Here is a 13,053-nt window from a genome sequence, read left to right as displayed (position 1 = left end):
TAAAAGAAGATCATGTGCCTTTGTAAGAAATGCCCACCAGGTATTTGTGCTTAGACCATTTCTGTAAACAGGCCTCACGAAAGCCTTATTTTTTTTTAAATTTATTTTTTAGTTTTAGGTGGACACAATATCTTTTTTATTTTATTTTTATGTGGTGCTGAGAATCGAACCCAGTGCCTTACACATGCTAGGCAAGCACGATACCACATGAGCCACATCCCAGCCCTCATGAAAGCCTTATTGCCATTTACATCTGGAAAGGGGAACCAGGTAGCTGAGGGACAGGAACAAAAGGAATATAGCCTCTTCATTTGATATCCTGTTATAGCTTTTGAATTTTATAGTGTGTGTACACATTGCCTTTTTTGTGGTGCTGGGGCTCTAACCCAGGGCCTCATGCATGCTAGACCTACGTCCATAGCACCACATTTTCTGTTTAAAATCTTTTTGTGGGGGAGGGGTACTGGAAATTGAACTCAGGGGCACTCATCCACTGAGCAGCATCCCCAGCCATATATGATTTTCTGTGTCTGGTCTCTTTGACTTAGCATAGTGTTTTTGAAGCTCATTCATGCTGCAGTACTTTGTTTCTTTTTATGACTGAATAACATTCCATTTATAGGTATACCACATCTTGTTTATTCATTTATCCATTGATAGACATTTGGTTGTTTCTATCTTTTGAGTATTGGGAATAATGTTTCTTTGGACATTGGTGTCCAAGTTTTTGTATAGGTTTACATTTTATCTTGGGAATATACCTAGGAGTAGAATTGCTAAGTCATATGGTAATTCTGCACTTAACAGTTTGAGGATCCAGGTGCAGTGGCACACACTTGTAATCCCAGCAACTTGGGAAGCTGAAGCAGGAGCATCACAAGTTCAAAGTTGGCTCTGCACAACTAAGCAAGACTGTGTCTCAAAACAAAAAATAGAAAGCTTTGGGCATGTGGGTCAGTGGTTAAGTCCCTCTGGGTTCAATCCCTGGTGAAAAAAAAAAAAAACAGTTTCAGGGATTGCCAAGCCTTGTTTTGGTTTTTGGTTTGGTTTGGTCGTACTGAGGATTAGGTGCTTTACCCCTGAGCTACACCTTCAGCCCTTTTTAATTTTAAATTTTGATACAGGGCCTTGCTAAGTTGGAGGCTGGCCTAAAACTTGTGATCCTCCTACCTCAACCTTTAGAGTCCCTGGGATTAGGGGCATACATTACTGTGCCTGGATCCTTGTTTTTGTTGTTTTGGGGTTTGTTTGTTTGTTTGTTTGTTTTGTACTGGGGGTTAAACTTGGGCACTCGACCACTGAGCCACATCCGCAGCCCTGTTTTGTATTTTATTTAGAGACAGGGTCTCACTGAGTTGCTTAGCGCCTTGCTTTTGCTGAGGCTGGCTTTGAACTCACAATACTCTTGCCTCAGCTTCCCTAGCTGCTGGGATTACAGGCGTGCACCACCCAGCTTGGTTTTTTTTTTTGTGTGTGTGGTGCTGGGGATTAAACCCAGGACCTTGTGCATGCAAGGCCAAGTACTTTACCAACAGAGCTATATCACCAGCCTTGTTCGGGGGTTTTTTGTTTGATTTTGTTTTACCTTATTTTTTAATATAAAAAGTCCATATTGTAAAGATGCCAGTTCTCCCCTAAATTAATTTATAAATTCAGTTCAATCTCAAAGTATATCCTAATGGAATTTTTTATTATTGGTGTCATGATTCTAAAGTTGATATTTTATAGCTTGCAATTAGTTTCCAATTAGTATTATCAGTTTTATAATTAAAAAGCAACAGAGGCATCCACATTTTAGAAAATGAATTTAAAATTTTTAATGAACTATCTGAATGGGACAATAAATGTAGTTAATTCAGATGTTTCAAATAAAATGCCATCTGTGAATTTTTAGACAGTAAACTAATTAATGTAGCAAAGTTAATTGAAGAATGAAGTAAAAAACTACAATGTCAGAAATCTTCCTGTTGAGTTGTGGAGTGTTTTCCTATACGGCAAGTGGGGCTTAAGAGTATGTGAAATAAAAAGAGATTATTTAATTTCTTCATCAAGATAACAATTTGTAATTCTACAAAATTGTGCCTGCCTTCTAAGTGCATTCCAAGAAATCATGCCACTTGACTTTCTTCTAGGTGGCTACTCGAAAAGCATGTGGTTTGGCTCTAGCTAAGCTGGGCCATGCAAACAACAGAGTCATTGTGCTGGATGGTGACACCAAGAACTCCACCTTCTCTGAGATATTCAAGAAAGAGCACCCTGAACGATTCATCGAGTGTTTTATTGCTGAGCAAAACATGGTGAGTGTGCTGTGCCACCCTCTTGGGGCTTCTCATTGACCATCAGTGGCCCACTGGACACAGAAGATCCACCCTGCATTACTGTTTTTCTTTCCATTTATAAAAGCTACAGACTAGAGACAAAGTCCCCCGAGAAATAGGAGGCAAGTAGCCAGATATAGTTAAGAGGTGGCCTCCAGGACTGCTAAGAGAGGCATGGTAGATTGCCCAGCACCCTCTGGACATCCTGTCCAGGTAGGTAGACAGCAGCAGTTCAAGCACACCTGGCCTAAAGCTTCTTGAGCTTCCTATTATCTTTTTCTATCCAGGCTAGACCCAATAAGTAGGCAATCCTTTAGCTACTCAGGCAAATACATTGACGTGCCAACAAGAATGTGGTTTCTCCCTTCCTACTGGGGCCCAGGGCCTTATAAAATCATGCTTTAAGAATTAGTTGCTGGGGCTGGGGATGTGGCTCAAGCAGTAGCACGCTCGCCTGGCATGCGTGCGGCCCGGGTTCGATCCTCAGCACCACATACAAACAAAGATGTTGTGTCTGCCGAAAACTAAAAATAAATAAATAAATAAAAATATTAAAAAATAATAATTAGTTGCTGCTGGGCATGGTGGCACAGGCCTGTAATCCCAGTGGCTGAAGAGACTGAGGCAGGAGCATCACAAGTTCAAAGCCAGCCTCAGCAACTTAATGAGGCCCTAAAAAAGAAACTTGGTGAGATCCTATCTCAAAATAAAATATAAAAAGGGCTGTGGCTGTGGCTTAAAGGTTAAGCATCCCTGGGTTCAGTCCCCGGTACAGGGGGGAGAAAAAAAGGAGTTTCCAGCATTTAAAAATCAGAATATTTTTATATAGACTCTAACTCTCTAGAGTCTTTTCACAAATGTAAAGAGCTGCCACCATGGGCTGGTGTGCCTCCCTGATGCCATTTGGCTGGAGCCAAGCAGTAGTCCTAGCATTCACAATCAGCTTTTCATGGTTCCCATGCTTTTTTGGCCTACTCATTCCTTTATAGTCATTCCCTGGCCCTATCAGTACCAGAGTTCAAGCATCTCTGTTTAGTAAATAAAGTCATCACAATTATAAGAATATGTATATTTGTTCATGGGTCTCATTAAGTTGTTTTCATTTTGAATGAAAAAAATATGGTCCTTAATTTTCTGTGTCAAACCTCCTGTCAAAAAGATTGTCCCTGACTCATTGATTCCTTCAGCTAATCACTGTGCTCTGTGCCTAATGATACAAACTCACAGTTGGGAGAAAACAGAAAACAGGAGGCCAGAAGGTGGTATTTAGTATCATGATGTGGTTATGTTGAGAGTGAGGGTTGATCAGGGACAGCCTCTCAAGAGAGGTGACATTCAAGCTGGAACTCAGGTGACAAGGAATCAGTTGTGTACAGATGCGGGGGATAACATTCCCAGCAGAGGGTCTGGCTAGATAGATGTGAGGCAGGCCACAGTCTGAAATGCTTAAGGAATGGAGGGAAGGCCAGAGTGGCATTGTGAGTATAGAAGGAAATTGTCTCAGATTTGGTCTTCAAGGACCAAATCATAGGGTATTGTCAGCCACTTTCAGCAACCCTGGTTTTCTTGCAGTTTTCTGGGAAGCCATAGGAAAGCTTAAGCAGAAAAGGGACAGGGTGTGTTTTTCGAGACTATGCGACGTGATGGAGAGGTTGTTGGAGCTAAGGGTGGGGAAGAAACTGGAACATGGCTGTGTAATAGCTGTGGTCATGGGAGAGAAGTGGACTCATGAGCCTTCCCTGACAAGAGATCAGCAGCATGCAAGAGGCCAGGAGTTCCTAGGAGAGAGTGGTGTCACCTCTTGAGATGGACAAGACTGGGTGAGGAGGGGATAGGAGCTCTCTTTGGGCCCTAGAGGTGGGGGCAGAAAGTGGTATCTTCAGACATGTTTGCTCTGTAGCCACTGAATGTACTTTCTTTTTTATTGTTTTTTTTAAAATAAATGACAGTGCAATGCATTACAATTCATATTACACATACAGAGCACAATTTTTCATACCTCTGGTTGTATATGAAGTATGTTCACACCAATTCATGTCTTCATACATGTACTTTTGATAATAATGATCATCACATTCCACCATCATTAATAATCCCATGCCCCCCTCCCTTCCCCTCCCACCCCTCTGCCCTATGTAGAGTTCATCTATTGCTCCTATGCTCCCCCTCCCTACCCCACTATGAGTCAGTCTCTTTATATCAGAGAAAACATTGAGCATTTTTTTTTGTATTGGCTAACTTCACTTAGCATTATCTTCTCCAACTCCATCCATTTACCTGCAAATGCCATGATTTTATTCTCTTTTATTGCTGAGTAATATTCTATTGTATATATATGGCACATTTGCTTTATCCATTCATCTACTGAAGGGTATCTAGGTTGGCTCCACAGTTTAGCTATTGTGAATTATGCTGCTATAAACGTTGATGTGGCTGTGACCCTGTGGTATGCTGTTTTAAGTCCTTTGGGTATTGTGTCAAATGGTAGTTCCATTCCCAGTTTTCCAAGGAATTTTTATACTGCTTTCCAGATTGGCTGCACCGATTTGCAGTCCCACCAGCAGTGTGTGAATGTGCCTTTTTCTCCACATCCTCGCCAACACTTATTGTTGTTTGTCTCCATAATAGCTGCCATTCTGACAGGAATGAGATGATATCTTAAAGTAGCTTTGATTTGCATTTCTCTAATTGCTAGAGATGATGAACATTTTTTCATATATTTGCTGATTGATTGTGTATCATCTTCTGAGAAGTGTCTGTTCAGGTCCTTGGTCCATTTATTGATTGGGTTATTTGTTATTTTGGTGCTTAGCTCTTTGAGTTCTTTATATACTCTAGAGATTAGAGCTCTATCTGATGTGTGAGGGGTAAAAAATTTGCTCCCAAGATGTAGGCTCTCTATTCACCTCATAGATTGTTTCTTTTGCTGAGAAGAAACTTTTTAGTTTGAATCCATCCCATTTATTGATTCTTGGTTTTAATTCTTGTGCTATACGAGTCTTATTAAGGAAGTTGAGGCCTAGTCCCACATGATGGAGATTAGGGCCTAATTTTTCTTCTGTTAGACACAGAGTCTCTGGTTTAATTCCTAGATCGGGCCTAATTTTTCTTCTATTATACACAGAGTCTCTGGTTTAATTCCTAGGTCCTTGATCCACTTTGAGTTTTGTGCATGGTGAGAGATAGGAATTTAATTTCATTTTGTTGCATACGGATTTCCAGTTTTCCCAGCACCATTTGTTGAGGAGGCTATCTTTTCTCCAATGCATGTTTTTGGCACCTTTGTCTAATATAAGATAATTTTAATTTTGTAGGTTAGTCTCTGTCCTCTATTCTATACCATTGGTCTATCAGTCTGGTTTGGTGCCAATACACTGAATGCATTTTCCTAAGCTACATATCCCTCTGTCAAGTTTTAAAGTTAATATCTGATTTTTTTTTTTTTTTTTTGGTACCAGGAATCGGTCCCAGGGATGCTTAACCACTGAATCACATACCCAGCCTTTTTTTATATTTTATTTTGATACAGGGCCTCACTATTTTACATAGTGCCTCAATAAATTGCTGAGGGTGGCTTTGAACTTGTGATCCTCCTGCCGTAGCCTCCCAAGTCACTGGGATTACAAGTGTGCCCACCCTGAATTTTTTTTTAATATTTATTTTTTAGTTTTAGGTGGACACAATACCTTTATTTTTATGTGGTGCTGAGGATTTAACCTAGTGCTTCATGCATGCTAGGTGAGCACTCTTACCACTGAGCCACAACCCCAGCCACCTGAATTTTTTTCTTTCTTTTGAGATGGGGTTTCACTAGGTTCACAGGCTAGCCTTGAATTCCCTGGACTCAAGTGATTCTCCTGCCACTGTCTCACAACTAGATAGGTCTACGGGCATAACACAATTGTGTCTGGCCTAACATCTGAATTTTTTAAAATATTTTTTTAGTGGTAGTTGGACACAATACCTTTATTTTATTTATTTATTTGTATGTGGTGCTGAGGATCCAACCCAGCACCTTGTACATGCTAGGCAAGTGTTCTGCTAAGCCACAACCCCAGCCCTAACATCTGAATTTTTAACCATAAATTAAATAGTTGAAAATGATATAATTGTCTGTTTATTAAAATTTGTGATATTTCAGTAGTCAAGTTATCCAGTTAAAGGTTACTCCAAGATATTTTTCTTTAGAAATTAAATCGCTTTTTCTACTTGAATTTTTATTTGCATTCCTTCCCCCCAATATCTTTATTCCTAAAAGCCTTTTATTTTTTAAAATATTTTTTTAGTTGTAGATGGACACAATATCTGTATTTATTTATTTATTTATTTTTACGTGGTGCTGGGGATTGAACCCAGTGCCTCAAACATGCGAGGCAGGCACTCTACCACTGAGCTACAACCCCAGCCCAAAAGCCTTTTATTGATTGTCTTGTTCTCTGGAACAAAAATACAGATTGATAGCTTTTTAAAATTTTTCTTTTATGAATAGGCCTCTAAGCATTAGAATTTTTTTCTTCTGGATTGAGTTATGGTTGTTACTATTTGTTAATATACCAGTGGATAAATATAATTGAATAAGACTTAGAAGAAATTCTATTAACTTTTTTTCATTTTAATCACGTAAGTGCTAAGAAACCTTATTCACATAAACAAATTTGATTAGGAATGTCATTCAGTTCCTTCTCCATTACAAACCAAAAAAATCACATAATGATCTTTCATTTAAAGTTGTTTGTAGCCAGGCCCAGTGATACACAACTGTAATCCCAACTACTTGGGAAACTGAGACAGGAATGTCACCAGTCCAGTTCCAGGCCAATCTGGATAAGATAGTGAGACCCTGTCTCAAAAAAGTCGTTTGTAAAAATTATTTGTATAGTTGATAGTTCCATTGCGATCTCATTCTGTTTTGTTAAAAAGAATTGAAAACCACTTGACTTGTGAAAGGATTTGTCATCTGATTATTTACATTCTTTGCTTTATTAGTGCCGGCATAATTATTTCCAAGTATCCTCTTTAATTCAGTTGGAGGTTTACTACTCCAAGTGTTGCTCTCTATAAGATTGAAGTGGGTGAGAACATGCCTTTTGGGGGTTAGGTTGTTGGTAGGTGATTTTTTAGAGAGACAGTATAAAAGGAGCCACCAGCTGTTTCTCTAGCAGATGAATGTAACCCAGTTGCTACACAGTCAAAGATCTTGCTTGCCTGCCTTTGAAACCAGCTACAGTGACACCCACCTTGGTAAGTCCTTATTTACTCCTGGAGATGTTTGTATTCCAATTTGAAGTCTACTGGGATACATGAGCCTGGAGTTGCAGAGATAGTAAGGAATAGTAAGGAATAAATTAGGGGTTGTTAAAATGTGCGTATCAGAGTAACAAGAGGTGCACAGTCCAATGAAGCAGCAGGACTGGTCCCATTACAACCTCACGGAAACCTCCAGCAGAACATGCTTTGAGAAAAGAAGGGTGACTTCTTGAGCCAAATGCTTCTGAGAGGCCAAGTGAGATGCCAGCTGAGGTCAGGAGACCACTCACATTTGGCAGCCTCAAGGTCATTTATGGGGCTGGCAACCTAGATGAAGTAGGCTATGGAGAAAATGGGAGATGAGACGGTGGGGACAATAACAATAGATGACTTTCTACGAAGTTTTCTGTGAAGTACATAGATGTGGGACAGTCTCTGGAGGGAGGATGAGGCAGAATAGGAGAATGGCAATGGAAGGTATTGGCGGGTATTGACTGGCAATAAGATGATACAAGAGAAAGGGAAAAACGGATTGAGTGGCATGGGGGCATCGTTGTGTACTTGGAGACACCATGTTGGAGACACTTGAGAATGCAAGAGAAGAATGGGATCTAGGATAACCAGTAGGCAGGCCCTTCTCAAGGAGAGGCAGGTGAGCCACTGGGTGAGCCAGTGAGAAGGGATGGGGCAGATGTGAAACACTTCATCTCTTCATTTCTCGTTCCTCAGAAGGTATCGAGATAAGGGTCCCATAAGAGCATGAAAGGCAGGGAATGAGGGTACAAAAGGTTTGAGAAAGAAGAGAACAGAAAAGAAACATGCTAGGACTGCAGCGCAGTCTTAAATATCCAGAATAGGAGTTATCATAGGGACTTTGCTATCTAAATTAGGTGGGAAAAGGGTCCAGGAATGTTCTAATTCATGTTCTCTGTGTTGCAGGTGAGCGTGGCACTGGGTTGTGCCACCCGTGGCCGGACCATTGCTTTTGCTAGCACTTTTGCTGCCTTTTTGACCCGAGCATTTGATCAGATCCGCATGGGAGCCATGGCTCAAATCAACATCAACCTTATTGGTTCTCACTGTGGGGTATCCGTTGGTATGAGTTCTGAATGCCATTATCTTGATAGCTTTCTTCTTCCTTTTCAGAGAAACCTTAGCACATGATTGCTTAAATCTTGCATTCTTTTATGGTTCCCTGAAGTTTGACTCTTCAGGACTTGTTATTTGTTTGGTTTGGTTTGGGTTTTGGTGCTGAGGATTGAACCCAGGAATACTTTACTGCTGAGCTACATCCCTAGCCCTTTTTATTTTTTATTTTGAGACAGGTATCACTACATTGTTCAGGCTGGCCTCCAATTTGTGATCCTTCTGCCTTAGCCTCCTGAGTTACTAGGATAACAGGCATTTGCCACCAGGCCCAGCTCAGGACTTCTTTTTTAAAAACTCTATTGTGCAGGCTGGGGTTTTGGCTCAGTGGTAGAGCGCTTGCCTCACATGTGTGAAGCCCTGGATTCAATCCCCAGCACCACATAAAAATAAGTAAATTAAATAAAGGTATCCTGTCCATCTACAACTAAAAAAAAATTTAAAAAGCTCTATTGTGCTTTAAATGCTTCGAATACTTAGGTAAACTTTGAGGCGAATCTCTTGGTGTTACTGTAAAGTGCTCATTCTCAGTCATTGAGAAATAAGTATCCTGAGGCCTCTTGGATGTCTTACTGCATATAAATAAGGACAGCACAGAGTCCCAGAATTCTTTTCTGTACTTTGCCTGGTCACCATCTTTACTGGGATGAGAAATGTGGGCAGAGGAAAGAGAAGAAGGTTCTGTCTGGATACCACTCAGATGGAAGTGGGGCTGGAATCACCAAAGTACCTTTGTGCTTTGGGCAGTGGGAGCCCTTAAGGAACAAAAGGCAGGGAAATAGACTGATGGAAATCATTTCTGGAGCAATAACCTTCCATGGAGGAACAGAAGGACACAACAGGAAGTAGGGAAGCCCACAAGAGGGTTGAAATAGGGTGGGAGTTAGTGTAGGGTGGAAAACCAAGGGTGAACCTGAGAGAGCCTGGAGAAAAAAGAAAACATTGCCACAGATTGGAGGGTCTGCAGCTGTATGAAAATCTGAAAGCAAGTCTCACTTGGGAGATGGCAGGGAGTCATGTTCATGAATGGTGGAAATGATGGAAAGATGATTCACCTGACCTGCTTGGTGGGACAGGTCATCTAGACAGATTTAATGCTTACATTTGCTGCTATAATGCTGAAGAAGCACACTGGGGAGCCATCTAAGTAACTCCCTAGGTTAGTTAGATTGGATTAAGAAGGCTCTGGATAGAGCTAGGAGTCACAGCTGGGCAGGTGGTTGCAGGTGCAGATGCTTGTCCAGGGAGGGAGCAGAGAACCAAAGCTGCTGAGGCACAGCAGCATTGAAAGGTGGGCAGGGCTAGAGGCCTGGAAGAGAGTCCCAGAGTCTTTTCCCAGGCTTGGGTTCTGTGTAAGTTTGAAAATCAAGTCAGCTACAGGGAGAAATGGCTCTTAAGTCCAACCCAGAGAGGATCTAGACTTCTGGGGGTAGGCCATTGTCCCAGGCAAGGCAGTGTGCACAGTGGTGTCCTCTTCCTTGCTGGGAAGAGCTAGACTGCAACTTCATACATTGCAGTTTCTCTTTCAACAGAATTTCTGACCAGGAACTGTTTCCAAATACATTCTAAGGCACACTAAGTTATAATAGCACCCCGAGGTGTCCTCAAAGGTGTGTGGCATTCAACTACTTGGAAAGCCTAGAGAAATGGAGTCAGAAACTCCAATCCACAAAACCCAGTGTCTTAAGGGGGAGAAAGTAGAAGAGCAGAGAAGGAGGGTCAAAACGTGAGGGGACCTTCCTAAGTAGAATAGGAATGATTAGAGACTCAGGCCAATTCAGGCCACCAAAACTCAGGGAAGAGAGCATCATGTCATCTTAGACAGTATTAGTATCAAGTGACAGAGATCAGTCATTCTGAAAGGTCAATTGGGAGCCTAACCCAACTTGATTCATCTAGATCTCAAGGGAGATAGACATGTGAAAGCTCAATATAAATTATAATGAGTTACAGCGATATCAAAGTTGGACCATTTTGGTGGGCTCTGCTATTGTTTGGGGCACCCTGTGGCAATGAGAATTGTTCCCTCTCAAGAGCAGGTAAGCAGGCAGAGGGTAGCTTATTGTAGGTGTTGTGCTCATATTTTTGTTGGGCTATGGTTTTCTCAGGTGAAGATGGCCCCTCCCAGATGGCCCTGGAAGATCTGGCCATGTTTCGAGCAGTTCCCAACTGCACTATTTTTTATCCAAGTGATGCTGTCTCCACGGAACATGCTATTTATTTAGCAGCCAATACCAAGGTATGTTTAATGGGATACTGGTTGAGACAGAAAATGCTCTAAGGAGCTGGGGATATAGCTTATTTGGTTGAGTGCTTGCCTCACATGCACCAGGCCCTGGGTTCAATCCCCAGCACCAGAAAAAAAAAAAGGCTCTGCTCCAAGTTTAGTACTGATGGGATTTTCCCCCTTTTTCATGTCTCTGAGGGGCAACCTCTACTCTCATTTCCACCACAGCCTTGTTTTGCCTCTTGTGAACTTTCTAGAAATGGAATCAGATAACAAGGATGAAATCATAAAACAATCTCCAAGATATAGTAAATAGGGGCTGAGGATGTAGCTCAGTGGTGATAGTATTATTTTTTTAAGTATGATCTTTACAGCAACAGGTAATTCTGTGCACAGACACACTGGCATTATAACAGATTCAAACCATATGAAAGGGGCGGGGGTTGTGGCTTAGTGGTAGAGCACTTGTCTGGCACGTGTGAGGCACTGGGTTCGATCCTCAATACCACATAAAAATAAATAAAGAACTTTAAAAAATGATATGAAAGGATGCTGAACAGAGCTTGTCTGCCTATCTGGGTCAGGGCTAAGGGCAAGAAATGGGAAGCACTTTGGGTATTCTAAATGGGTAAGAGGTTTAACAAAGCGTGCTTATGAAATCATAGGAGTGGGATCCAGGTGGTGTCCCAAACTGTGGAGTATTCACCCACCAGTGTAGCTGCCACTCTGAGGCCACTGCTAGGCCTGTGGGACTTAGATATACCCAAGCTGGGTGCAGTGGTGCACATCTGTAGTTCCATTATAGTTCTACTCAAGACCTGGAGTGGGAGGATCCCTTGAGTTTGAGACCAGCCTAGGAAACGGCAAGACCCTGACTCAAAACAACAAAAACAAGGCACACCCAGTTGCCTCAGCCAGGCATAAAGAAGCCACTGCTTCTGCCACCACTGCCTCTTAAAATCTAGAAAACTAGAGAGTGGACAATAGGTACTAGTGCAGACAAACCCCAGGATGCCCAGCTCTGGCTCACTGTTGGAAACAGCTCAGAAAGCCACATATGCTCCTCTTGGGAGGTCTTGTATAATAACATTAGATGGTAGAGTTAAATTCCTGTCTAGACCCTAGCTGTAAGGGAGCTTAGGGAATATAATGTCAGTATTTTTCCAACCTGTCCATGATGTTTACCAGACTCCCTCAGCACCTCTGGCCCTGTACCTCACCTATGCCTCTGCACAGGTAACATTGGCACACTCAGGACAGAGTGCATGAATTTCCTTTCTGAACATTCACAACACATATGCATAGACATTTCTATGATTTTTTTGAAGTGGGCTCACATCATACATATTATTCTGGACTGACTTTTTTACTTGTTTTGGGTTGGGGAATTTTTATTTTATTTATTTATTTATTTTGGTTTTTGGTTTTCTTGGTGTTGAATGGAACCCAGGGCCTTGCACATGCTAGGCAAGTGCGCTACCACTGAGCTACATCCTCAGCCCCTATTTACTATATCTTGGAGATTGTTTTATGATTTCATCCTTGTTATCTGATTCCATTTCTAGAAAGTTCACAAGAGGCAAAACAAGGCTGTGGTGGAAATGAGAGTAGAGGTTGCCCCTCAGGATGAGGGGAATGACTGGAAGGAGACATGAAAGAACTCTGAGCTGATGGATGTGCTGGGTGCTAGTTACGTGGTGTGTGCCCTTTGCCAAGGTTCAAGGGGGCTACACTTAGCATTTGTGCATTTTTCCTTTAGCTAGGTTATATCTCAAGACACATAAAATAAAGCTGCTTTATAACATGAATGAACGAAAGCAATGTTTTCTTTTAAATATTTATTTTTTAGTTTTAGGTGGACACAATATTTTATGTGGTGCTAAGGATTGAACCCAGTGACTCATGCATGCCAGACGAGCGCTACCACTTGAGCCACATCCCAAGCCCAACAAAAGCAATGTTTTGCTCTCCCCAACCCGTGTGGGCAGCTGAACTTAAAAGTCGCTCATGTAAATTTCCAGGGACACCAAATAAAACACAGACACACACTTTACCTTTAAACAAGCTTCAGGATGGCTTCTCCGCTCGCGGCCTCAAGTTCCCCAACTGGGAGAG

At 41.7% G+C, this 13,053-nt stretch overlaps 1 protein-coding gene across 1 annotated transcript in view; it reads left to right on the top strand.

Moving 5' to 3' along the window:
• Positions 1 to 13,053, top strand: part of Tktl1 (transketolase like 1) — a 37,358-nt gene that overhangs the window by 19,484 nt on the left and 4,821 nt on the right. Inside the window, exons 6-8 of the mRNA XM_046452034.2 lie at positions 2,133 to 2,297; positions 8,505 to 8,661; positions 10,820 to 10,950. Of these exons, the coding sequence (XP_046307990.1) occupies positions 2,133 to 2,297; positions 8,505 to 8,661; positions 10,820 to 10,950 (453 nt within the window). The remainder of the gene's footprint in view (positions 1 to 2,132; positions 2,298 to 8,504; positions 8,662 to 10,819; positions 10,951 to 13,053) is intronic.

Source organism: Marmota monax, unplaced genomic scaffold (genome assembly GCF_021218885.2).
Source record: "Marmota monax isolate L192 unplaced genomic scaffold, Marmota_monax_Labrador192_F-V1.1 WCK01_AAM20220418_F8-fsc00142, whole genome shotgun sequence".
Classification (NCBI taxonomy): Eukaryota; Metazoa; Chordata; class Mammalia; order Rodentia; family Sciuridae; genus Marmota; species Marmota monax.
This window is presented reverse-complemented; position numbering and strand designations above follow the sequence as displayed.